This window comes from Cygnus olor, chromosome 22 (genome assembly GCF_009769625.2).
Source record: "Cygnus olor isolate bCygOlo1 chromosome 22, bCygOlo1.pri.v2, whole genome shotgun sequence".
Classification (NCBI taxonomy): Eukaryota; Metazoa; Chordata; class Aves; order Anseriformes; family Anatidae; genus Cygnus; species Cygnus olor.
The window spans coordinates 5,050,967-5,078,030 of record NC_049190.1 but is presented as its reverse complement, the minus strand read 5'-3'; the positions used below and the strand labels follow the sequence as shown (position 1 = coordinate 5,078,030).

Below are 27,064 nucleotides of genomic sequence, written 5' to 3'. Positions count from 1 at the left end.
CTGTATTTAGTGCCATGGCCTGATGAGGCTGACGCATGGAGCTCCCCATCCTTGCGCATCCCGACCCAGACCCAGAAACGAGCAGCAGAGAAGCGACCTCAGGCCAAGCCAGGGCTGCGGCGCTTGCACCAAGTTTTCAGCAGCTTGGCTTTCCATGCCCCCATCTGCAAACCCTCTGCAGCTTGAAAGATGCCAGCAAAAGGACTCGGAGATCAGATGCAGAGCTTGGGGGGAAGACTTCAGGCGAAGGTTCAAAGCAGCTTAACGCTCAGAGCCCTGCCTGAGTCTTATCCCAGGCCAAGAAAGGAGGAAAAAGAAGGGGAAAAAACCAGCACGGGCACTTGCCCGAGCCCCCCGTGCAGCAGGGTTTGTGGCACCCTTCTGAAGCACCCTATGGTATTATTTAGCACAGCTGATTGCGCTCGCTTCCTTCTTCCCCTTCAGAAAGTTTCTCTTTGGGGAGAAAAGCAAGGAGCAGAATAGTTACGGGTGCTTGAGGCACTTAGCTACACTTAGCAACCCTGAGCCTGCCAGAAACATCCTTGCACAAGTGATGCTTCCAGAATTAACTCCCCGCTCTCGGCATGCTTGAAAGGAAAAAAAAAAAGAAAAAAAAAAAAAAGGAGAGAAGAACACTAAACCTCTTAAATGGCAGCACTCGGTTCTGCTTCAGCACTGGATCACACTCGGCTGGTACAGTGCCACTATCCAAAACGCGACGGCGACCCAAGGCTTGATGCACAGCGGCTGGGGCCCTGCCTTCCTCCCTGCCACGCATCGCTTCTTGCAAGCTGCTGCTGAAAGCAGGTGGAGTTTGAGGCTCTGCTGAGCACAAGGCTGCGCATCCTGGCCCGGGCTCAGGGTTTGCTGGCTGGGCAGGCAATGCATAATCCAAGGGATCCCGTCGTGCAGCGGCACCAATACGCACACGGAAAAGCATCAGCAAAAAAAATCAGGGGGCAGAAATGTGGGTGGGAACCTCCCCGCCTGCGGTGCTGGTGCAGATAGGCGAGCAAAGCCCTCTCGCCACCACCTGCCCTTGCACGAACAGGACCAGCGGTGCTTGCCGGGGCCGTCCCTGTCCCGTGTGGGACCGAGCAGGGTGCTGCCACCCGCGGCCACGCCGCCCCATGCTGGCTCTTGGGAGCAGGGAGAGGAAGTGCCCGCTGCTCTGCCTCCGAGCGAGCAGAGGGAGGCGAGGCAAGAAAATGTCATTTCTCTGGCAATGCAACAAAAGGTCATTTTTTTTTTCTTTCCCAAGGAAAGGCATCTCCAGTTTAAATAATGAAAGCTGTCAGGCTCGTTCTGGTGCCTATCTGGACCTCCTTATTTATTTATTTAGCTGGCTCCTGCGCTGCCAGCCCATACATCACCGCCAGCCTATCTGCAGCATCACAGTCCTTCCTGAGGCACTCCTGCTCCCGCCACCCCGACTCCGAGGCAGAGCCCCCAGCCAAAGCAAACATCTCCGGCACCTCTCCTCCGAACCGAAACGTATTTTAATAATTTAAAGCTTTACGGTCCTCTCGGTTGCTTGGTGAATTATTCACAAATTGCACAATGACAACAACAACACCGCCCACCTGCGCGCACACGGAGCAGGTGCACCTACACAAAGAGGGATGCTCTTTACAACTTCTGAGATGCTAAATCATGTCAAAGAGAAGGGATGAAAGACGGGGGGAGGCTGCCAGCCTCAAATCACATCCTCCGCTATTTCTCTGGAAGAGATAAACGCTCCAGGAGAGTTTCAGGGGGCATATGACGATAGGAGACATTTCTGCGGTGCACAGGTGTGAAGAAGGCAGACAGGAGGGAGAATAAAACCTGCTAACACTTCGCTTGGGCAGCAGCAGAGAAACCAGGTGCTTTTTTTTCCCAGCTGCACGGAGCCGCAAGGAGCAGGAGGGCTGGCTGAGCCGCCGGGCGGGCTGGGATGAGGCAGGCTGCGACGTGCGAAGGGCTCCAGCCGTGAGTCAGCGCCGTTCCCCCGCCAGGCAGGTACCGCGCCGGCATCGCCTCAGCTCTCGGTTTTCAAAACTTCTCTGTGCTGGCTTCTGCTGACAATCTGCTCCGGGCTTGATTGTAAGCAACCAAATCCATTCGCACCAGCCAACCATTTATGTTTGTTTTGTGTTTTTTTTTTTTCAGAGAAACTGAAAGCAGGAGCACCTAAGAGACGTGTTTGTTTGCTGTCGGAAATGCGGAGAGGAAGACCAGCTGGCGGGGAAGGCGCTGTCTGAGCTGCTGAGGGCAGGACCTGCCCCCTCGGGCCCAGCCCAAACAAAACCAGAGCAGAGCCAGGCACCTGGAACAACCCTGAACGGCAGCAAAACGAGAGGGATGGCTTCGGAACCGGGATCCTTAGCTTTGTGGCTTATATTAGAGACACCTAAATGGACATGTACGCACACAAATACATACGAACATATATATATGGTTTCTCATTCATTCAAATCCTTCCAAGCATCAACCCCAGAGCTTTGGCTCGGTCCCCAGCAGAGCCTTTCCCCGGGCCATGCTCTTCTGACCCACCAGGGTGCCTGGTCCAGCTCCAAAGCCCATCCCAGGACGTGTACATGGACCAGCGCCTGCTTGCATAGCACCTGGTGAGCCCCCGACTGCTCCACGGGGAAGAACTGCTCAAAATCCAGCAGCTCCCGCAGCAGTTTTAAAGCCCCCCAAGGTCTGGGGCTGTCTGCAGAGGGTATGCTGACAAGGTGGTTCCGAAATGAAACTAGAAGAAGGCTAACCCCCTGATAAACCCATGTGCAATTTTTTTTTTCCTTGCTTGATGAGGATTCACTGAAAGCTTGCCAAAGGAGCTCCGGCACAATTTCTCAGACATTTTATCCCGTCTGAGCTCATGCCATCTCCTCTCACGCAGCCTGCCTATGGGAAGACTGCCCCAGTGACCGGCTAAGGGGGAATCTCAGGGCTCATTTTGCTGGTCAGAGCCCCCAAGAAGGCTTTGGGAAGGGGAATGAGGACAGCAGAGCCACACTGAGAGTCCCAATCTCTGTGAAATATTCTTCAGCTTTGCTGAGAGGACAAGAGGGGAGGTGATGCTCACGGGTGAGGTGACAGCAAGCGGGATTTATCGCCTGAGACATTGGGAAGAAAAGCCAGTCTAAACTCAGCTGAGCACAGAGGTTTTTGCCTCTGCCTGGGCTTGCGAGGGACATGACCTTTCTGAAAACTCTGGTTATTTATTTTGATAATCCTTTTGTTGGGATAAACGCTTTGCTCTCACCACAGCCCTAAGGTCATGGGAGTTAATGAGGAGAGGAGAAAGGCCAAGTGAATGGGATTTGTCCTTTGCAACTGAGTGCATTAGTGGAGGAGAGGTGAAATGAGGGGGCTGGACTCTTTCTCCTCTGCTTTCTACTTGAAAAAAGCCAACCACAGCAACACACAGCTGCACAATAAATCTCCCTTTCCATCTCCTCCTTACTCTTCTTCCTTTTACCCTTCTTTTCCCCATCGCTGTCCTTCAGCCTCCTCCAGCTAGCGATCATCCCCATCCCCAACCCACAACACCACCCGATGGAAGGAGCCTGATGCCCACGCACTGCATCCCCCATGGGACACCCCTAAGGGAACACTGCCCTGCCCTACACGAGGCTCTCACAATCCTTTACAGATGTTAAGGCTCACAACTGCCCTTTGGGTAGAGCAAAAGGGTGGAGAGGGATCCATCCAGCTCCCTGCTCAGCTGCAGCCATTTTGGTGCAGAGATCTGCAAGAGGAATATTAAGCTCGGACTGAATGCAGCAGCCTTGCTTAAGATTTATGAAGGATGAAGGAAGGAAGATTCTGAGGCAAAGCATCATCTCGAAATAACTGCCGAGTCCTAGCAGGCATAAAAGATCTGTCCATAAACCAGTTTGTCATCACCAGTCAATAAAAATGCAAGCAACAGGAGGAGGATGCAACCACCAGCGTCCCTCGTCCTCTGCGGCACACCCAAGCAATCCCGGCCAGATCTCCTGCACACAGCTTTGTGAAGTAGGTCTTGCTCAGAAATACGTGTCCCCCTCCCCAAAGCTTCAAGGTGAGCCCATATAACGCTCAGCAGCAGTTTAAGACCTACGAAAGAGACCAAAAATAATCCATCCGGCAGCACCAGGATGTCTGGGGGCGAATATGTGGGCACAGCCAAAAAACAGCAGCCGGGGTGGGGGCAGCCCAAATCCCCCCAGCCGACCCTACATGTTTTTGTGGTATTAGGACCCAGGGATCCCGGGATGGGGTCCTGGATGGAGCTGTGGGCAGGGGAGGAGCAGGGCTGCTCCAGCACCTCTGCGTGACGAGGGGCAGCGAGCTGAAGGCAGCTGGGAAGCAGCACGTTTAAAGGAGGTTGGTGGCTTTTCCTTCCTTTTCTTTTTTGAAAGCTGCCCTATACAAAGAAAAATACCCCAGTTGGTAAAAGATGAAGGGAAGTTCTCTCATCACCTTTCCCATCACACGAAGCCCAGACACTCCTAGCAACTTCTCCCTGCCAGCCCGGGAAACCTGCACGTCTGACTTCCCTGGATTTTGTGTTCAAAGAGGGGGCATCCCTGGGAGAGCGGGGAGGCGACGCTGGCTCAGCAGCCATGGGCTGACGGCAACGGGGAGGGAAGAGCAGAGCTGGAAGGGATCTGCCGGAGTTATCCAGGCTCACATCCAGCTGGGCCAGGCCTGGCTCCTTGCTGAATCCTCCGGCGCTCTATCGAGTCAAGTTTTAAATAGCTCGGATGATGGAGTGGGCTCTGTGAGCTTCACAATCTCTCAGACAGGAGCATTTCTTCCCCTGCGTAATTATTTATTCCCTAATGGCACAGCTCATCTCAGTCTTTGCCCACTTCAGCCTCTCCTCACCTTGCAAACCAGGGGACAAATAGTCCCGGCCCCCTTCCCTGTCTTCCTGCAGCACCACCAGCCCACCATGCAGACCGAAGCAGCACAGGGCTGGGAGGTTTGGAGCCACACACCAAGAAATGCACCCGACCAAGCACGCCGGCTGCATGCTTGCTTGCTTGTTCTCCCTCTCTCTCTCCCTTTTTTTCCTTAACCTTCTGTCTGAGAAAAGCCTCGCCATCCCTTCTCATTACTAATCATTCACATCAACCTCCCAGGAAACACTCTGGGGCCACTTGGCTATTAACAGGGCACTAACTGCAAGGCGGAGGAGGATGTATGAATATCAAATAAGAGTGATAGATGGTGTGAACCACTCAGGCACTCCAACTCAGGTACTCGTGTCAGGTACTGGAGCTAATTTAAAATAATAATAATAACAACAACAATAACAACAGCAGCAGCAGCTGCCTTCATTTTCCAGGCCAATTGATTCCTCAGCAGGAATGCCATCTTGACAGATTTATTTTGATCGAATTGTCTAATTGAATACAGTTCCTGTTTCCCTTCACTTTGTGACCTTTCACGCCTGTGAAATAAATGCAATTTGGAGAATTATTCCTCAGCAGCAAACTCAGTTCCTCCAGGGCTGGGGCAGCTGCTTTGTCTCTCCACCTCACAAACCAAAAGCTATCAGAAGAGGTCCCTCCAAATGAGGATCCAGTTCTGGGTGTTGTGACAGTATTTCTTTTGGTCTCCACTTCTCCCTTGTATAAGATTAAATAAACAGAAAAAGTAATAATAAAGGAGGTTTGAAAGAAATACAGCCAAACGCTGGGAAGATTTTACCTTCTGCCTCCTTGGTGTTTACTGCACTGAGGTTCCTTAGAGTTTAGTGGAAGAAGTTTTGCTCCCACCGCCGTGATGCTACGTGACGCTTCCCCCCGTCGGGCAGAGACGTGGGCTTCCACCGCCACCAGCCTTCACCCAGCCTCACCTCCTCCCTGCGTCCTCCCAAGCCCGTCCCAGGCTCCTGCCCGGGGAGCCCTGCAGTGCCAGACACGAGGCGACGCTTCCCATAAATTTCACAGGAGCGAGGCTCGGAGATTAAAAATAACTAAGCCATGTCCCTCGCAGACAAACGCGCTGTCTGCGCGCCAAGAGAGGTCCTGGTGAGAAGAGTTGCAGCTGAATCTTTTATAATAATATCAATCAATATTAAAAATGTATGGCCTTGTTCAATTTTTAAAGCATCTTAAATTAATCTTTAAACACAACTATTTTGCTTAAACCAAAGGCTTTGGGTAGCCTGAGACTGGTATTTCCGTCTGCTCCCCCGGGCTTGTGACAGGTATCTGGAAGAGGGCTAATAAGTAAGTAAATACTATACATCCAGCACAATTCCCCTGAACCACAAAACGGGGGGAAAAGCAGAATTTTCCATGAAATCCATTATTGACTTAGCAGCAAAACCGACTTTATCTGTGCAGCGCGATAGGCCCCATAGACAATATTAAGTTAGCTAAATCTGCGGGGTTTAGGCTCAATAAAGAACACAGCGACTGCCCCTCGAGACGTGGACGGTGCCGGGGAGAGGGCTCGAGGGAGGATGCGGGGCTGTAGGAGAGCTGGCCTGACCCATACGAGCATCACTTGAGGACACCCCTGTTGGAAAGTGAAGCCCTGGAGTGTAAGGAGGAGGCTGTAGGAGATTTGGTTTGCAGATCCCTATAGCATTAGTCCCCTGCAGCATCCCAAGAGAAGCCAAAAGACCAAAAAGACCGACACCCCATCCCCAACACGTGCCCAAGCAGGTCCACAGCGACAGAAAATCACCTGGGAAAAGGCTCTCAGCCACGCAGGGAGCATCCTGGCGGCAGTGCCTCTAATGTATTCTGGGGAACGTGGCATTTTGACGGCAAGACTTCTGCCTCACTTGCCGTTTAATGTTAAGAGGCTTGTACAGTCAGCGGCGTTTAAAGAGTAATGACTGTTTTCATGGTAAATGCTCTGTTAAATAACCCAGGATTATTGTGTTGTGTTATTGCATATATAAAATGGCATTTCAAAAAATAATAATTGTTTTAGAGCTAATTGATGTTTTTAACCGGCTCCGTGCATGGAATTTTTATTTGGCGGAGGGACGGGCTGCTGTCAGGAAGACAGTAGTGAAGAGAAGGCTTTGACCTAATGAATCTACTTGCAGGGTCAGCCAGCTCAGGTGCTGCTTCTGAGATGGTTCAAGCCTTCTCCTCTAAAGTGCCAAAAGGACCAGGGCAAAATCCCATTGCAGCCATGGGCAGGAACCTCGGTACCCCCGTCTGCACATCCACCTGCTCCCTGAAGTGTCCCCTGCCCAACACGGGGACCATCCCTTGGTTCACGTGGTTAACGAGACGCTGGAGAACCATAAAATCAGGGCTAGCAGAGAGCAGCTCCCCCACACACGTACTACCGGCACCACCATCCCTGCCTCTGGCGTCTGCTCTGCACCATCCCTCGTCTCATCCCCAGCTCTGGCCGAGGTGGCTGCCCACGCGGTGGCACTTCAGGGCCACCAAAAACTCCTTGGGGATGACACAGAGGCAGCAGCGCTGATTCCCCCTCCCCTGTCCCCGCTGTTATTGCTGCAGATGGCGAAGGAGGACCGGGAGAACCGCCCCAGCCAGCAGCACAGCGCCGATGAATCACCGGTGAGCAATCCTGCCGCGGGGCTTAACCGTGACTCTGCCAGCAGGGACTGGGGCAGCTCGGCTCCCTCCTCTCCACCTCGGCGAGGCCAGCTCCTCGTCCCTACACCGGGGACACAGCCTTTGAGCCTCTCCGGCCATCCCTGGAGACCTCCCGCTCGCCACGCCGTGACTTTGACATCTGCTGGCATCGCGCCGCGGCGCTGCCCGGCCACGCTCCGCGCAGAAGGAGCTCGAGTGCGGCCGCCGGGCTGCCCAAACTCCCCGTTGACGCCCCTCGCAGTCTGCAGGCACTTGGCTCCGCTATCAAAGAGCCGAGGAGTGCTCTCGCTTTCAAACCTGGAGCCTTTGAGCTCCTCTGACAGCGGCAGCCTCGCTGACCCTTGTCTGGAGGCTTGCAGGGCATTCAGGCAGTCAGAAGCGCCGGCTGAGTCCTGAAGCTCTGCAGAGGCAGTGACTTTTTGGATGTGGAGTTAATCACACAAGCGAGCGTCTCCGAGTTGCCGGAAGGGAGAGCGGGGCCATCAGTGACTGCACTTGAAAGTCTCGCCCATCTCCTAAGATCTCCACGGCCTGGCACCAAGCGCCAGCGTCCTCAGATCGCGGGGCAAGAGCGGGGCTGTCACGCAGCTCCTGGAGGCCGCTGGCTCTCATCCCTTGTAGCCAGGCGGCCGATTAACCCGAAGGGTCCGCAGCATCTCCCCTCCACGCCACAAACAGCTCCTAACGAACCTGTAGAGCAGAGGCCAAAAGCCACCAGCTCTGAACCATCACAAGAAAGGAGATGAAAGCCGTCGCCGTGCCCCAGACCCTGGCAGCAGCAGGGAAGGTGTAAAAGGAAAAGGTTTAAGAGAAGCACGCTACAAGGTGGGCGGATGGGCAGGGAGGGAAGCTCCGTGCTCCTCCGGCAGGGGAAGGACAGCACGAAGTAATTGGACTGAAATCTCACTAAAGGCTGCCAGGCCAGGAGAGTCCAGGACCACAGGCATGCTGGTTTGAAGTCGCTCCTCACCCTTAAAAGTCACTCCTGCGCCTGTCCCAGCCCAGACAGCTCCCTTTCAACAAAAGCTGCCATCATTTCTGCAGCCTTTCCAGCCCCCAAAGCCTCACAAGAGCAACCAGAGATAAGATTGAGCCGACACACCAGGAGACCGTGCCCTCCTTGAGGATTTGTGGAGAGGTGACAAGAGCAGTCCCCTTCCTTAGCATCACCCCACGCGCTGGGTACGTGCGGAGATGGCACAGCAGCTGCACAGCCTGCGAGATAAAGGCTAAATCCGTCTCTGTGCACTGATAGCATGAGCAGTATCGCTGGCTACACGCGCACAGTCACACACAGGCTCCATAGAGTAAGATACAGAAGCGAGATGCTGAGGTCAAAACCTCCCCACCCTCAGTTTCTCCCCACCCTATAGCCTTCCAAAGCCACGTCTCAGAGCAAGCTGTCCCCAGCTCCTCTCAAGGACAGGACAGCCGTCCAGTTCGCCCCCCTTCCTCTCCACAAGGAGCCTTTTCCAGGTCCTGAGGCTCTGTCCCAACCTCCTCCCTTCCTCAGAGGCTGCTGGAGCCCGGGAGGCCGCTGCCCTAGCGGGTCGCATCTCATTGCTGCAGCCGCAATGTCAAACTCCGTCTCCCTCTATCCCTTCAGCATCTGTCTCCACAGTATCTGAGTGCCTCAGATGACTAAAAAGTCCCTTTGTGTATTTTCCCAACCCTTGCCTGTACAAGTACCATTTAATCAAGCTCGGTAATGAAGCCAGAAATGAGCCAGAGCAAGCAGCGCAGCGGCACGCAGGGACCGACCCCGTGACAAAGGGGACAGGAGTAGCCACGGGTCCCAGCACCTCAGAGATGCCGAAGGGCCCAAGCAGCCCCAAAGCTCCCAAATAACCCCCAAGCTATAACATACATGCCGTAAATCCCAACGCTCTTCCCCTATGGCTGCTGCCCTCCTACATGCCATGGGATATCCATTTCTCTGAGGTCCCCACGCTCACCCTCACAGCTGGTGAAGGCAGCGAGTCCCACGCCAGGACCCCTACAACACATTTTGGGCACGCAGCCCGCACTTCTGAGCATCCCACAAGTGACCCCGCAAGGCCAAACACTGCTGCCAGCTCCCAAACACCACATCACAGCAAGCAGAAGACGCCGGCTCTCCTCTCCCCAGGATGCTCCCCGTGTGTGCTTTTATTTCCATGCCCCCTCGGTCTGGCCAGCTCCTCTGGTTTGCAGCATTTTTAAGATAACTGCCACGTTTGGTGAACCGTGGAGCAGCACACATTGAGACTTTCCTGGGCTGCTGCGTAGGGGAGAGCACGTGTATTAATAATGCCAACGCCTCTCCTGGAGCTCTTCTCCTTTGCACGCTGTCCTTGTGTGGGTCCTGCCCCCGAGCATTCCCCAGGAGGGCAGGAGGAGCCAGCACAGCCTGAAGGATGCACAGACTTCCTAAAATATACTCTTTTGGTCAGAGCTCTCTCCAAGCCCGGTGCCACACTGCCAGCTCCCACCCGCACACCAAACCAGTCACTGCTCTGCCCCCAAACCTGCACGTCCTGGAACCACGATGCACAAGGGTCTGACCTGCTGCAAAGCTGACGTGGATGTGCAGAACTGCAGGGGTACCTTTAAAAGCCTGCAGCCATGATCTGACATCACCTGAAAGTCTTTAAAAAAAGTACAAGACGAATAGAAGGCACCTCAAATCCAAAAGATTAGTAAATTGATCAAAAGCTATGACTTCTGTTCACCATCTCACACTTCACATGAGGTTAACCGTGACCCCCACCCCAAGAAATGACCATTCCCCAGCAGCAGCACTCATCCCAGCAGGGGGAAAGGGGAGCAGGGTTGGAAACAAAGCCACTGCTTGCAGCCCATGCTGCAGAGGTGCTGGGAGAAGCAAAAGGAGAACACCAGCCTCTGTTTATTGGAAAGCACCCTCGGGAGCCTGCTACGGAGACCAGCGACATGAAAACCTCTGGCAGCTATTCTGGGCGAGGACTGTCTCCTTGCCATACATCCACACAGAGCCTGTCCCAGCCTCTAGGCGTTCCCCTGGTATAAATAACGATAATCCCTCACTCAGCAGTACAATGAAACACTTGCTTGGTAGTAAAAATTACTTAAAATTCATACCTACGTTGGGAAATTATTCAGTAAACTCTAATTACTTATCAAAAGCAACGATGATATTTTTAAGGAGAGGGAGTGCCCATAAATACAGAGCCATAAATAAGCTGCTACTCAGTAGCATGAATTAATTTGTATTTAATTGCTAGAAATTGCTATCAATTACTAAACATTCCTTGCAGAATAGGCAAATTCTTTAAGAACAATTTCAATTGCTAATTGGAAGTCATTTTAATTTTTTTTTCCCTACTTTCTCATCCCAGCTCCCGCAGGGTGCCGGAGACATCAGTCCCACCTGGCAAGGCTCTGCACTTTGCAGAAGCTGGGATTTTGGGGGCAGAGAAAGAAAAGCAAGTTAGAAACAGGGATCTGCTCTTGGGATGGAAAGGACGGAGCTGGAAGTTTTGCATCCAACACCCCCGTGCAGCCAGGGAGAGGAGCAGCTCTCAGGGACCATCCATCTCACCTGGATGCTGACCAAAGAGCTCCGCTGAAGCTCAGCAACGTCAGACCCTGCAGGGCACCTCCCCAAAACCCAGCCTGTGTTTTATTGCTCCCCCCTGGAGCACTGCCCCTGCCCTCCTTCAGAAGCAGGGGGATGCTGCAGCCGTGCCCGTGCATACGCCACGCAGCAGGAGAAGTGCCATGCAGCACGCCAAACGGCCCCGGCATTGCTTCTGAGTCATTTTCTGGTGTTTTCTGCTTTGCTGTTGGCATAACATCCCATCAGCACAGTTAATTACATCCACGCTGAGTGTGAAGGACAGGCTGATTCGCAGAAAGAGCCGGAGGCCATGCAATCCATCCCGCTGCTCTCGCAGAACAACTTCCACGCGTGCCGACGAAGTGCAGCGAGGCGCTTCCCCGCACCGACTGCCCCCAGGGGGGCTCGTCCACCCCCACGGGGCTTTGCTGAGTGTCGGGGCTGCTCCCACCCCCTGCCCAGCAGCACGGACATGAAGTCAGGCTGACACCGCAAGCATCTCCCCTCCCCTCATCACCCAGACGAGGCCACTGACCACAGAGACACCCCAAAAGTGAGCGTGCAAGCGTGCGGGATGCAAAATAGAGGGGGACAAGAGGGACTGGCATCCTTCATTGGAAAATCTCCTGGCACAAGGCGACTGAACGACTCCCTCAAGATCCCACAGGGACACTCGGGGCAGAGGCAGGATGTGGACAGGAGCCAGCAGCCGTCACTTCAGCCTGCTAGGAGCTCAGGGTGATTTAAGCACTTTCTGAGCACAAAGCACGGCAGGAGACCACCCTGGTCTCACCCCAGAGCTCGTCCTCGAGTGAAGCGGGATGAGCAGCAGGGAGGGGGCCGGGAAGAGCTGCTGGTACCTATCACCGGAGCGCAGAGGGACCTGGGGTCTCCAGGACTGTCACTCCAACATCTCAGCATCGCTCACTCCCCCGTCCCCCCAGGAGCAGGCTGACACTCACACGGAGGCACGTGCCAGCCGTGACAAGCCGAGCAAATGACACGCGCATCTCCTGCTCCCAGTAACAGGCCTTCCGTGTCTAATCCATCATATTTGATGCAGATCTCTTACCCTGAAGTGTTGTCAATGAGGATTTAATTTAGTGCTAATTAGACAAATATTGCATGTTAAACACCCATTGATTATTAAGAGACAGTGAGCGCAGTTTAGCTCGGCAGCGTGCGGCGGACACGCCGTATTATAGCCGGGATGAGGCTGGTAAATGCCTTGCTGTTTCTAATCATCAGCTAGTAATTAATGTCCAATAACTTGTAACTTGGTTTATCATTATAGATTTAGGAAGGCAGCAATAGTGCTATATGCTAATTAAATATCAATTGATTATTTAAGGCATATAAAGATTTAACAGCTAGGTAATAGATATACACAGTTGTTAAACTTTAATAACCACCACACTTTCCCTTGTGTTATTAAGTTGGTGTGTAATGACAAAGAGCCTTGCTCTTGAGGATAACTTTTGGGGGAGATTTTCCAAAGTGCTTGGCTACGTACAACCCCCTGCTAAAGATCTCAGTCCTCTGCTATGGAGTACACAAACAAAGATCAGGAATTTGGGAGCCCCTGCTGTTTAAGCGAGGAAATCAAAGCCCCAGGGTAGGTGAGGTGCCCAAGGGCACAGTGAGAGGCAGTGGCAGAGCTCAAGGTGCTCTCAACCTTTCCATCCAAAGTTTTGCATCTCGGCTTCTCTCTCCTTCCATGCCTCTCCTGGGAAATGCAGACCAATTGCCAATTCCCTGCCAAAATAACGCTTCCAAACCCAGCCCGGGAGCTGCTGGCATCCCACGGGGAGGGCAGCCTCCCCATAAAAACCTCATTGGGAAAAACACACACGGGCTGAAGTCTGGAGCCATCTCCCTCTCGATAATAAACAGAAAGGAATCAATAAACGTCAGGCAGCATTGCAGGAGCCCTCCAAGCCCTGCCACCCCATCACCTGTAGGGCAGGGTGCCTGGCACCCGCTCCCCAACAATGTCCCCGTGCCCTTTGGCAGGTGCTGACCCTGGGGGTTACTTGGGAGGGCTGGGAGCCCCTTCAGTGTGGGAGGAAAAAAAAAAAAAAAGATGAGAGACTGAAGCTTGCGTCTGAAATGGAAAAGATAAATGGCTTCTGAAGGGAAATAACCTGCTGGACTCAGTGGGTTTGGCAGCACCCTGCTAAGTGCGGCATCAGTCTTGAAAAGCCGCCGCAAGCTCAGCACCAGCAGGACGAAGCCCGGGTTTCCAAAAGCGAGACGGAGCACGGGGCGCTGCCGGAGCTCGTCCCCGAGGGGATCCGCAGCCAGGGCCCTGGGGTGCTGGCCACCATCGATGGCTCCTGGCTTGGGACCGTGGGCTAGGAGCAGGGTGGCGTAGGCAGGGGGACGGCAAGGCTAATCCGATAAATAAAAGGATTCAGGTGGAAGTCAGTGTCACGGACCTGGCCTCAAGCTGTCACCAAAGCGTGACATAAAGCCACCCCACAGCAGGTGGCATTCCCTATTGCCTGGGAGGAAGAGCAAGGGTCCTTACAGTGAATAGGAACCCCATATGAAACAAAAAGTGATGCCAAGAGATTTACGAGGTCTCCAAGCCCCCTGTGCGAGTCATGCAGGACACCAAGAGCCCTTCCCTGCAGAGCCAGGGGGAGCAGCACCCAGCCCAGGTATATGGGGAACCCAGAAAGAGAAGAGAGCAGAGCAGACCTGCTCCTAGGGGAGCAGAGAGCCAGAGGAGCCCCCCCGAAGAGTTTTGCCATGTTCAGAGGCGCGTCCCTGCGCCGCAGCAGGCAACAAAAGGGACGTCAGGAGCAATGAGGCAAGGCAGGGGAGGCGTCGCAGCAGATAAAGGACTCTGCAGGTATGAGACAAAACCAGCTTTGGAAACCTCGTGGAAGTGAGTTTAAAGTCTCCGGAGGATATCAATTGCGAGTCTGTCACTTGGTGTCAGGATAACTTTCCGGACAGCTCTCGGAGCTTGTTAAGCTCTTGCTGGGCTGCATTTGAGCTGCGGTGGCAGCGCTGTCTGCAGGCACAAATGTTGAAATTAGAGATGAGAAAGACCCATGGGTGCCTTCTCAAAACAGGGTGGAAACGTGATAGGGACGCATCACAGTGTGCCTACAAGGGCCAGTGATGCTGTCAGCATTGGATGTCTTCAGCCCATGGCCCGGCACCTTCCAAAAGCGAAGGTGCTGTCCCCTCCAGGAGCGTACGGGCACGACGTGGGACACGTTGGCTGAAAGGCAATGGCCTGTTTTATGCAGGTGGTCAAACCAGACAGTCGTCACGGTGTCTCAGCGTCGTGATCTATGGCTCCAGGAAGCAGCTCGACGCTTCCCCCAGAGCAATCATTTCATCAAAAGCCCTGCGAGCCTCCCGCTGCTCCCGCCAGCCCTGGGTCCCTAACTTTAATTAAGTCCAAACGGTCTCCTCGCGGGAACAAGGGAGGAGAGGGTGACTCAGACAGCGATGGGACCAGCCGGCGCAATTATCATACAGTTAAGACCATTAATTAAAACCAGCCCTCCCCTTAGTTATAACAACAAAAAAAAAAGAACCAAACTAATCAATTCCACTTATAGGGATATATTGGAATAAGGAGCAAGAGCAGGGAGGGTGACGGAGGGAGAGATCAGATGTGACGTGAATGCTAACAGCTCCCGAACGGAGCCGCTGCTGCAGCAAGCCCCAGGCCTGGCTGCTTCCAGCAGTTACTTCAAGTCTCCTTGGAAATGGGCTCAGCCTCTTCCTCTACCTGCTGCTGCATCAGAGCAGCTCCTGTGATCGCACAAAGGACCTTAAATCTCGGCTATAACCGCCCTGATTGAATTAAATGCAACAACGCTGTAAAGCAGCCTCTTCATTTAAGGTGTAAGCACGGAGGCTTTCTTCCCTGCTCACGGCTCTCTCCCTCCTTCTGAAATGATGAGTTGCTCACGGGTTGTGCTCTTTAAAAAAAAAAAAAAAAAAAGTCATCTGATAAAGTGGGTTATAAAACTGGTGGTGGTAATAAACGGAGAGCAAGGAGCCTGATGCAAAGCCAGCTGGGGAGGCAAGGCAGGGCTGTGGGGACGCAATATCTGAGCCGTGATTAATACGTGACCGCGGGTGACAGGGGAGGGAGCAGCGCGGGGTGCCGGGGACGCAAAGAGCAGCGCCCTGCCCGAGAGGAGAGCCAGCCCGGGTGACAGAATGGAGGGTATCAGTGCAGGGTGACGAGCGGCTCCCACGTGTCAGAGCCCAGGGAGGAGAGGTGCCCGTGGGAAGGGTGGCGAGGTCCCCACTGCAGCACCAGGCTCTGCTCGGCACGGCTACAAGCCTTCAACACGTCCCTCGGGAGCACCCATCATTCATTCAGGTCCGTTGCCCTCTTGTTTTGTGCTAAACCACTTGAACACAACCTTCCTTTGCTCCCCAAATCCTCCCGAGCACCTACAAGGGTGCCTGCGCTCACCACGGCACAAATCCTGCACCGAGATGGCACGTGGGACAAAGCCAAGCAGCGCTGCAAAGCGACGGGCATGGTTTTGCAGTGACTGCTTATCCTCCAACCAGACTAACGTCCCCTTCCCGAGAGCTGCAGGGAGCTTAGCTCCATCTCTCCTTCCCAAAAAGCCTCCTCCTCCTCCTCGGGACTTGCCTGCCTCTCTGCAAAACGGGGATAAAAGCACCACGCTCCCACGGAGCCGGCATCTCTCACCCAGCAGCAGAGAGCGGGATGCGCTACGAGAAGGGGCCCTGGGAGCATCCAGCACTTCTTTTTCACCAGCTTCCATTCTGGTCACATTAACATCACCACCTCTCATCAGGCGAGTGCTTGGGTACCCAGGAAGCTCCCGTTCCCCCCGCCCCTCCGCGGGTGACGGTGCCCACCAGAATCACGGCCGGGTGCCCGGGCGCAGACACGGCCATCGGCTCCTTTTTACGAGCCTTCATTGTTATTACCACCTATTTCTTTTTACATTCCTGCCAAAATACCAAGCATTAATCTCCCCTCGCTCCCTGCAGGCAAAACATGGGTAATTGGATTTATATGGGTTAGAAATTTGTTAGATTTTATATATATATATATATATATATATATACGTACATAGACACACACGTATGCACACACAGAGGGGAAAATATAAATAAATAGGAGGTGAGGAAGCCCTGCCCTGCTGGGATGAGGGTACCAGGGGGCTGCCTTAAACCAAAGCCTGCTCATCTCACGGACCTGCACCCGCGCTCTCCCCGTGGCCTCTGATTTAGGAACTCATCCCTCAGCACCGAACTCCATGAGCTCCCCAGCAGGAGTCACCGGTCATGATTTTTGCTTCCGTTCACTCTGTTTTTCCTTCCCCCCTCCCCTTTACTCATTCCCTTCTTGCACCTACCATTTTCTTTTTCTCCTCCTAACTTTTCTCCCTCTTCTTGCACTTTTACCCTCCTGGCCTCCCATCCCTCTCTTCTCCTGGAGCCAGTAGGTGACAGCACACACGAGTCTTGGTACACCAAGAGAAGAAAAAGCTCCTTGGGTTTCTCAGCTCTGGAGACAGCCCCAAATACCTTCCTGGGGTATTCGTTACCTTTCTGCATAACTCACCATTGCCTCACCTGATCCTACTCCACAACAGCTGGGGTTTTCATCCTCCTCCTCCCTCAGCAGACTCTGAGACCCATTTGTGTCCTGAGGAACAGGGCCATCCGCTAGTATAGTCATGGAAACAATTCGTTTTAAGCAAATCTTGGGCAATATTCACAGGAAAACAGAAATGCAATCTGTGAGTCTTTTGCACTGAAGATCTGACCTTGAAGGGTTCTGGGAAGGAAGACAGGACCTACCGTCCAGCCAAACCAGCGGTAAACAACCCATTACAGGCTAAAATTGCCGGCAGGAGCTGTGGGGGAACTATTTTTCTCATTATTAAAAAAAAGCAGAAAAAACAGGACATCCTAACCCTCAAAGGCTGCTTGCAAGGACGGAAGGAGAAGTGATAGTCACCGAATCAGATATTCCTTATGAACTGTCTGCTTGGCTGCGGTATCTAAAGATTATCACTTAAAACAATATGTCCAGCTGTTGTACAAAGCATCCGTGGTGTAGGGCTGAGGAATGGAAGGATCTGCGCCGCGGCGGCACACTGCGAGAGCAGTCAAGGGAACAGAGAAACTCTTCGGCAAGCGGGGAGGTGAGCGACAGCCGCTGTGCCCCGGTTTCGTTTTGCAGCGTTAACACCTAATCCCTTCCCAGAAACAAAGCGCGGCGCTCGGCGAGCAACGTGCCTTACCCAGGGAAGGACAGCTATTACCGCTCGCAAGCCAGGGGAGTTTATTATGCTTGCAAAAAGCTCTCGTGTACGCTATAGTGAAAGGATTACTAACAGTTCAGTCTCATCCCCCGGAGCTGAATATTGCTGCTTGTGACTATTTCTGGCTAGCGGAGCTCAGCAGCTTAGCACGGAGGTTGGCTCCTCGCTAGGCAGCGGCACTCGTGGCCTGGCCCTTCGAGAGGTGACGGCAAGTGACAACTCCTCCTCTCGTTGCAGGATGCTGCGTTCTGCGAAACGTGTTTTCCTGGCGACGGTCTGCATTCAGCAGGGCTCTAGCTCTCCGTATGGACCGCGGGAACCGGTGGCATTGCCACCAAGACGGGGACAGATCCTCCACCCAGCCCCAACGCTGCTGGCATCTGCATTTGGGCACCAGCATCTTTGCACGGGGCTGGCGTGGAGGGAGCCCCCGGCACCCTTCAGCGGCTGCAGCGGCTCAGGGAAATTAGCGGGCACTGTAATTATAACTATCGGGAGCAGCTAAGACAAGTTAAATACCAGCTACCTAGGGAGAAATTATTATGCCAGCCAGGAGGATCCAAATGCCAGAATCCGTGGCTGTAATTTCACGGAGTCGCCAATTACAGCTCCGACATGCCGCGAGCTCTACCTTGGAGACGGCAGGTATATATTTAGCTGCTTCAGAAAACTTTTTGGGGGAGGAGGGGGAGGAAGGGGGCAGCGATGGAGCAAGTCCTCGGTAATCTGCTCCTCGCTAATCCCCACGCTTCTCGCATTTGCACACAAAACGCGGCAGCCTCTTCCCACTTCCCAGCGAGGATTTAGCAGCAGCGAGTTCACAACCCCCATTAACAGGTAGGGAAACTGAGGACCAAGCCCATGTATGACAACAATAGGGAAAACGGGCCAAAAAATCTGATTTCCTGACTTCCCAGGCCTATGCCCAGAGCCCGTGGTCCTGCTGCCTGCTCCTGCTGGCTGTATTTTCCTGAGGCCTCGTCGTGTGCTGAGAGATAGACTGCGGTAGATTATTACTCAAAAAAAAAAGCATTGTCAGAAATAATTAAAACTATAATTGCAAAAATAAATGGAAGACCAGCATCTCATGATGTTTTATTCGGGCTTTTTATTTTTAATTGGAATTGTTCTCATGCTCGCTAATTGACAAAACACAGTGAGTCACGGAGTCCTCAAAGCGAATTAGCGAAGCTACCCTGTTCTTTTGGTCCCCTTCATGGACAAACAACGGGAGAGAGGCCCTGAGCTTGCCAGCAGTGAGTGGGAAGGTGGAGAGGGGATTTCACTTGAAAACCTGCCTTTAAACATAGGGAAAAAGCATCCCTATTATTTTGCTTAGGGAGAAGGTAAAGATGCCTAATGTTTCTCATATAATCTCATCACCACCTCTGAACAGTCGTTTCCTCTAATCACCTCTGAGAAACAGCTGCTCTCAGCTCCATTTTACAGATGGGGAAACTGAGGCAGGGAGCAGCCAAGGAGCCTCCTCAAGTCCTGGCATCCCTGCGATGACAGCCGAGGAGAAAACCCAGGCACCCTGCCTCATTTTCTCCCTCCAGGCGCCCATACACGCTGCCTTTGTCTTAAAAAAAAAAGTGCCAATATTTCTTAAATACAGATAAAACCATAAAGCCTTGAAATTCTGAGCAGCTGTTGTTTTACGTCTTTATGAACTGTACTGATGCTTGTTATAAAAGGTCGATTTGCTGGCGGCACAGCGATACGACCTGGTTTACTATACATCCCCGCTTTTACACCACTTGAATATTTGCCACCGCAGCGGCACCGCCTGCGGTTCGGTCGCTGCCTGGATCGCTTCTGCACTCAGGCTCAAACCCCGTGATGGAGAAGATGCTCCCAGACAGGATAAAAGGCAAGGCAAGGTTTCTAGCTGGTCTCAGTCCATCGGGACTGCTGCACATGCTGGGGACCTGCCCGTGACACCCCCATACCACCCTAGGGGACAGATGTCCATGCCCCCTGGCTCACGGGGCACGCATCCAAGCAGCACCGTACCAAGCAGACACTCAGCAGCACTCCTCCAAAAAGAAAAAAAAAAAAAAACAAAAAAAAACTTAATCCTTGTTTCCACATCAAGCCCCAGCTGGGAAATTAAACCAGGACCTTCCTCCACCTCCCTGCCTTTGGGTTACTGGTGTGCTCGCCGTTCCACTTCGTGTCCCCAGCTGGCGCGCAGCATGGGGTACTGCTGCCCTCCAAGCACCTGCCCCGCTTCCCAGCAGGTTTTGTATCTCAGAGTCAGAGAGCAGGAAGCTTGATTTTAGTTTTAATAGTACGCAGAGAATTTGCAAACTGCCTGGAGTTCCCTGGAGAGGAAAGGTGCATGACTATTATGGGAATTGTTTGTTCTTACAATAAAAAGTAGTGAATTATCAACAGTCTCTGCTTAAAGCCAGGGAATCGTTCGCTGCGCATCTAAGATGACCTAGAAGTTGCCTGCAGATGGAGCCTTCATTTCTGCAAGGATTATGCTGAGCCTCCCTAGGAAAAAGGGTGGAGAGATGGAGAGGGACGCACCCAAAATCCAATACAGGAAAACCACAACCAGCCTGAAAAGCCTCCAGGTTTCCCCACCGCTAGTGCGTGGTCCTGCTCTTCCCCACGTCTCCTTTTGCAGCCCAACGTAGGTGTAAGGACCCGATTTTGGAAAGCAAAGAGCTTCCACCAGCGCTGGTGAAGCCAGCAAGGCTCGGAGGCTCAGCCCACCTCGCGACCTGACGGCAGCTCTGGAGGGCTCTGGAAGAGTTGGGACAGGGGCTAACTCTGCAGGTGCAAGGAGAAGGATTTGGGGGTCTTGATGGATTTGGGGGTCTCGGCTCTCTTTGGTCCCAGCCCCGAGCAGCCGTGCTGGAGGCAGGACAGCAGGGGACACCACGTCTGCTCCTTCCCTGGCTGCACGGAGACCGCGCTGTGTGCCAGGAGCAAACCACGCCGGACGTCCACCATCAGCCACCACCTCCTGGTGACCCAAAACCACTCCGAGGACCACGCAGTGACCTCCCTGCCCAGCAAAGCTCTGCTGCAGCTCTCCCAGAGGCTGCCCTGCAGCCTGCTCACGGCACTCCGGCACACCACCGCCCTGCTTGCTGCCCCCAAATCCCCCTGCCACATCCTTGTAATGCTCCGCTTGGGTTGGTGTCTGCAACACTTTCCCAACTCCGAGCCCCAAGACAAGAGGGATGGTGGCCCAGAGGCTGCAGAGGGGCAGCAGCAGGGGAATAGGGGTGCGGGGAAGAGGGGAATCCTTGGGAGCAGCAGGGCAAGAAGAGATGGGGGGCTGAGGGGGAAAGGGAGCTGGAGGCCAGGAGCTTGGGAGTGACTGCGGCAGGGAAAGCTGAACTTGGGGAGGAAAAGGGAGGAGGTGAGAGCGTGGGGAAGATGCACCAGGGAGCAGGGGCAGGAGGGGATGCTGCGAAGGGAAAGGGGCAGAGAGAAAGGGTTTTGGGGACAGGGGTTCCTCTAAGCACCAGCTCTCAGAGTCCCACTGGGGGCTGCTGAGTTTCCAACAGGAAGGCTGAACCCTCCCCACTCCGGGGCTGGCTGCTTCACAAACATCCCCTCTCACAAACAGCGCAGAAAAGAGGCCAGAAGCTTAAAAAAATAAAAATAAAAAAAGGAAATCCAAGTCAGCCCTCTGCTGGTGGCAGCCTTGGCCGGCACCGAGCCCAAAAGCTGTGGGGTCCCTGGGGTGGGGGCTCAGCCCCCAGCACCGCTCAGCCCCAGGCACTGCTTCTGCTCTGCCTTCCACGAGCATCACCTCTGGGAGCCCCAAACCCCAAACATCACCGGCAAAAGGAATTCAGACAGCAAGGGAAGGAGCACCAAGGCCGAAGGCATCCCTCTGGGGGTTGTCCTCTCTTCTTTAGGCTGCCTCGCTCAGTCCAGCTCGGGTTAATCATCGTTGCAATTCAGTTATTGAGAGCATGAAGAAACGCACCCTGTGCTCCATCACAGCCCCCGTTCCATGGGGTGATGGCAGCGGGGTCCCTGCATGGCCCCAGCCGCAGGCACACAGCGGGGAGCCTGGCATGGGCAACGTCCCCAGGTGCTGCACAGCCACAGCCCTGTTTGGGGACGTCGGGGGGCTTATCTCTAGCTCTGGCCAGAAATCTAGCATCCCTCCGTGCCCACAGTGCCTGCGGGGCCTCCTGCAGCGTCCCCCGGGGCTTTGCTGCACAGAGGGGCCAGTGGGGAGCAGCGCCACTCACCGTACCCAAATATCCCTGCCATCCAGGCAGACAAACAACCAAACAACTGGGTGTGGGCACCACAGAACCTCGCGCCAGAGGCTGTTTCCCACCATCACACCGTGCACCAAACGTTTCACCTCTACAAAACCACGTCAGCCACGGAGAGCCCACCGGACCCCCGTGCCTCCGGCGAGCAGAGCAGCCTCTGCTCGAACCAGCGCCAGCTTCGCAGCCCCGGGACGGCTCAGGTGCTAAGGGACAGCGTGACACACTCGGCTCGCTTGTGCCATCCCCGTGCCTGGCGTGGGGAAGAGCCGCTGCTCCCCGCTGCAGCCCCGACACTCCGGGTTGGAGGGAGGGAGCAGCCAGCCTCGCGCTGCCGGGGCTGGGGCACGCTGCTCGCCGCTGCAGGGAAAGCAGCGGGCTGACTCCTCCGGACTCACTCCTCTCCCTGCCCAGCATCCCCGTGCTCCTTCCCCACATCCCCGGGTGCTCTCCCAGCCACCCAAACCGGCTCAGGCCCTCCCGAGGGTGCCAGGGCTGAAGCACGGCGCGACCCCAAGCCCCGACACGAGCTGAGCGCCTCCCGCAGCCCTGGGCTGCTCCTCCGGCCTCAGCGCTGCGATGGCTACTGAGAGCTGATCTCCTACACGGGTAATGCAGGGGGCACACCTGTAACTCGCTCAGGAAATGAGAAGGGATATCTGCTGCGCTCTGCAGCCTAGAAGCGGCCCGTCTGCGGGCAAGCTGCCTGCGTCTCTCCTACAGCAAAGCGCGCAAGGTAAAGCATCCATCAGAATTCATAAGATGCACCCCTGGAGTAAAAGATTGATTTGATATTAACAGGTTCGTGCGGAGACTATAAAGGGATCGGGGCGAAGCGCTGACACCTCCGAGGCACGGCAGCCCCGAGGACCCGCTGGCGATGCGGCGGCACGGCGCGGACCCCCCCCTCGCTCCCCGCCCGCCGCACGCACCGAGACAACTTGAGGCGCGGCAGCGGCGCTAAGTCACCGTCTGCCACCCCGGTCCCTTTGTCAGCGCCGCGTCTGGCACCCGCAGCCCCCCGCCAGCACCGGCAGGAGGCTGCCAGCCCCGCGCTGCCGCCGGTTCCCCCCTTCCTGGAGCCGGGGGGTCCCCCGCCACGACGAGCCCCCGGGATGCGAAGTCGCCAGCGGGTCCCAGGACTCTCCGGCAGCCCCGCTCGGCGCACGGCCACCCCCGTAAGGCACAGACGAGACCTCTCCGTGCCCGCCCCAGCACCCTGCCTCCCCCCCCAAGGCAGCAAGGCAGCGGCTCCTACCTGAGCGTGGCACTCTCCCCTTGCCGCACAGTCACGTTGTCCATAGCTTTGGGGAAGGTGGCATCTCCGCTGCGCACGGGCACTCCTGCGGGCACAAGGAAGAGCAGCCTGAGACAGAGGACGACTAGGCACCTCCAGGGCAGGGCTAAGCACCCACCGACCCCCATCCTGGGCAGCAGGGACTTTTCCACCAGGCAAAAAAACACACCCGACAAGGCCACCAGGAGCGAAAAGGGGGGAGAGGAGGGAGGGGGTGCGTGTGTGTGGGGACGGGGGGGAGCAAAACCACCGGGGCAGGCGCGGAGGCGAGCGATGCGGAGCTCCACGGAGATCAGGAGAGCCCCTGGAAAGGCAGCCTGCGAGCACTGAGCCTGCCGAGCGGCATCCGGAGGGAGTCCCCAGTATCCTTGGGTGAGGGAGGAGGACGGGAGGGCCGGGGGGAGGAGGAAGAGGAGGAGAGAAGGTGCAGAGCAAGAGATGAAGGTCACAGATCTGTGCCTGCTCGAGACGCTACTTTAAGATTCAGTCGGGCACGCGCTGCGGAGATCTGGCATCAAAAGTTTATAACCCGAGGAGGAAACGTAAGTGTCTCTGGCAGGAAAGGGAGGGCGGCCATAAAAGCAGGCTGGGGGAGCAAAACGGGCTCGGAGTTGGGTCGCCGGCTGGCTGCTGCTCTTTTGTTTGAATAAGAGAGGGAAAAGGAAAAAAAACAGAGAAGAAAAAAAAAAAAAAAGCAGTGAAAAAAAAAAACAGGGATTAAAAAAAAAAAAAAAAGCACAAGCTCCCCAAATGCCGATTCTGACGCAAGATCGGAACTTCCCCGCGGAGCTGCAGGCGACGTCCCCACCGCGCTGCTCCCCGGCTCCTCCGAGCGGGTCCCGGAGCCTCGGAGGAGGAGGAGAGCCCGGAGGCAGAGGCCGCCCTCCTGGTGCCCGCTCAGCGCAGGAGCGGGGCGCGGGCGAGCGGCAGCATCCCAGCCCCGCTGTTGCGGCTGGCCGCGAGCATCCCTGCGCGGCACGCAGGCTGACTTCCCGGGGTTGTCATGGCAGCGGCTCCATCGCTGACCGCCACTTTGGCTCCCGCACACACCCGCACACCCGGGGCGGCGGTGGCGGTGGCGCGCTTGGCGGGCGAAGGACGCCCGCTCCAGCCCCCGCCGCACCCCGGGGAGCGGCGCGCCCCCCGCTTCAGCCGCTTCGGCCCCCGCTGCAGCACGGGGGGAGCTCCACCGCTGCGCTGCCTCCCGCCCCCCAAAAAAACGCAGCGGGGGCTCCCCTGCCCAGCCCTAGAGGGTCTCTCTCTGCAGGTACCTGTTGATGCTGCGCCCTCCCCGGTGCGTGCGGGGCTGGGGTTGTTTTCTCGCTGTGCGTGTGCGGCAGAGAGGGGCTGGGAGGACGCCCGCGGGCAGGGCAGGGCAGGGGACGGGTGTCCTGGTGCCCCGCAGCGTGGGGCAGGCGGGGAGGGAGCCCCAGGGCATCCCCCTGCCCCGTCCCCGCTCCCTGCCCTGCCCTGACATTGCAGGGCTTCACCGCTCGCACCAGGACATCGTCAACAAACTCCTGGGTCAGACGCAGCCCAAAATCTCCCTTTATCCCCTCAAAGAGCAGGTGGGGGCACCGAGACCCCGGTGACCACCCGGACACATCCCTGTGCCCAACAAAAGGGGCTCACCGCCACGCTGCTGCCTCCCCGCACCGTGCTGCGCAGCTCCCCGTGCCCAACGAGGGCTGGACCACGACGGCTTCGTTGGGTGCCTCAATCCAAAGGGCACCCCCCCGGCTGCTGGGTGAATTTTGGGATGGGGATCAAGCCCTTCCAGAGGCTACGGGAGGAGTGTAAGGGCCAGCGGAAGAGTTTTAGCTAATTTGTGGACCCAACCTGGTGCAGAGACCCATGCATGGCTACTAAAACCGATGGAGGAGAGATGCGCAAGGGTTATTTTGTGCTCCCAAGCCTCACTATCAGCACTGCAGGTCCTTTGTACGCGGCAGTGGGACACAGACACCCTAAATACACCCCTAGCCACAGGCTGGTGCTGCAGAGCCGCACGCCGGCTCCCGGCACCAGCGACGGCTGCAGGCACCAGAGGGACGCTCGCTGCAGCCTGGATAAATAGGGCACTCAAGGAGCCGAGAGGAGGAAGCACTGAAAAGCAGAGCTAAGTTTTCCACCAGAAAGCTCTCCGTTCGCCAGAAAGTTGGCTTGACCCTGACCGTGCACCCAGCACCGGGGTGGAGGAGGGACACCCCATGTCCTGCCCGGTCTGTTCCCCACAGAGGAGCCATGGCTGCAGTGGGAAGGAGGCAGCACGAACCCGCCGCGGCTCCCCACCAGCAGCAGAGCCCGAGCCCGGGCGCTGCCGAGCCTCTTCCAGCAGCGGGATGAGCACCAGGGGGAGGACGCTGCCGGGGCCAGCAGCTCAGCTGGGCGAAATGGTGCTTACCCCTTGGGGACAGGAAGCTGCGGACACGGAGTGCGTGCAGCAGGAAGCCTGCCAGAGATGGTGCAGTTCGGGGAAGGGGAGATTTAAAGGGGAAAAAGCCTCGCTGCCTCAGCAAGAGCCTCTGAGGGGCTAGAGAGACACGTCTCCACGAACAGATGTAAAGAGATAGCTGGCTGCGACAGGCAGCTGGGCACAGGTGAGCTTCTGTGGGGCACTGGGGAGGGAAAAGGGGGCTGGGGAGGCAATGCTGTGCATATTGATGGAACAAATCCCTGCCTAACCAGGTACGGACCCAGCAGCCTGGAGCAGCTCTGCAGGGACTGCAGGCAACGCGCCTCCACCACGCTCAGCCCCGAGGCCACCTGGGCGCAGAGATGCAAGGAGGGAAGAAAGGTTTCGCTGCAGCCGAGCTCCCTCCTTCCCTGGGAGCACGGGGGATGATGTTCATGCCCGGGGAGGCACGTCCCCGCTTCACACCAGCTTATGGCCCCATCAGTCCTTATCCTGCCTTGCCACGTCCCCCCCAGGGCAGCTCCCACCCTGGTGTCCCACACAAGAGCTGGGGTGTTTCGTGGTGATGCTCTGCACTGGGAGCATCATCCAAAAGTGGCACCAGCAAGCACAACATCCTCTCCTGGCCCATCCCATCACAAACACCTGCGGGTCCCACTGGTCACCGTCACCTCCTGTGTGGTGTCAGACGGGAGCATGCTGGCACGTGCGGGAGAAAAGGGCAAAGGGGAGACTTCAAAACGCAGGAGGCTGCAGATTTGAGATCCAAACACCGAGCTGGAAGGCACGGAAGCAGAGCCAGCTTTGTACCTAGACAGTCTGCAGACCTGAGGTCATACGGGATATTCTGCAGGTGGCCTCAGCTCAGGTCCATGTCTAATAATATCACGCAGCTGAGAGGGACTTGGAGGCTGGCATGAGCCCTAGGGGCATCAGGCATATGGCCGTGGCAGATCCTGCTCCTCACGGTGACGTTAACAAGCCCTGACCTTCTCTCATCATCCCAGAGGCTCAGAAAGAAACCGAGACTGCAAGGACGAGTCCCTCCACCTCCCCGTCGCCGGCTTCCCAGCCGATTGTCAATCTCAGCTTTTATTAGTGGCGCAGTTTGGCCTCCATCTCCCTTGGAGATTTCTCCCTCGTTGCTCTAATCAGGAGCTTGCAAATGTCAAGAGTACAGGCCTAGAAGTAATTAGTCGGGGACTGGAGCCCGGGGGCCACGGAGCCGCTCGGCAGCACTGCTCTGCACAGCACCGCGGAGCAGCCCGCGGGCTCCGGGACCCACGCGTGGCCACGTTGGACTTCAGTCTCCAGCCTCCGATTATTTCCCCCTGCTGCACACAGCTCAGGGAAGCACGGAGGTGCTGTTTGTGCAGCACGGAGCGAGTCTGGCTTCCTTGAGATCCAACGCGGTGAGAGGTGGGGAGACCCCAACAGCACCAGGACCCTACGCACTCGGCCACCAAGCGTCACCGCCCCGCTCACAAGCACCTTTCAGGACACTGCTTCACCCAGAGGAGCCAAAAAAGCCCCCAAAGCTTATTGCTAACTCCTCTGCAGCAAGACACGGGCACTCACAGCCCCTGAGAGCAGGTTGGGACAGGGGAAGCATGGACACAGCTGCAGCAGCAAGCGAGCACTGGGTACAGCGAGC

General features: G+C 55.8%; 1 protein-coding gene across 11 annotated transcripts in view; it reads right to left on the bottom strand.

The window, feature by feature from the left end:
* The window catches only part of OPCML (opioid binding protein/cell adhesion molecule like), a 334,851-nt gene that overhangs the window by 80,941 nt on the left and 226,846 nt on the right, over nt 1-27,064 (bottom strand). For 8 of the 11 annotated variants that reach the window (XM_040534084.1, XM_040534081.1, XM_040534083.1 and 5 more), the window contains one exon: nt 22,956-23,040. In XM_040534084.1, coding sequence (XP_040390018.1) covers nt 22,956-23,040 — 85 coding nt within the window. Of the gene's footprint in view, nt 1-22,955; nt 23,152-23,241; nt 24,047-27,064 lie in introns of those variants that run through there. The other 3 variants (XM_040534090.1, XM_040534087.1, XM_040534080.1) reach the window with 3 other exon arrangements.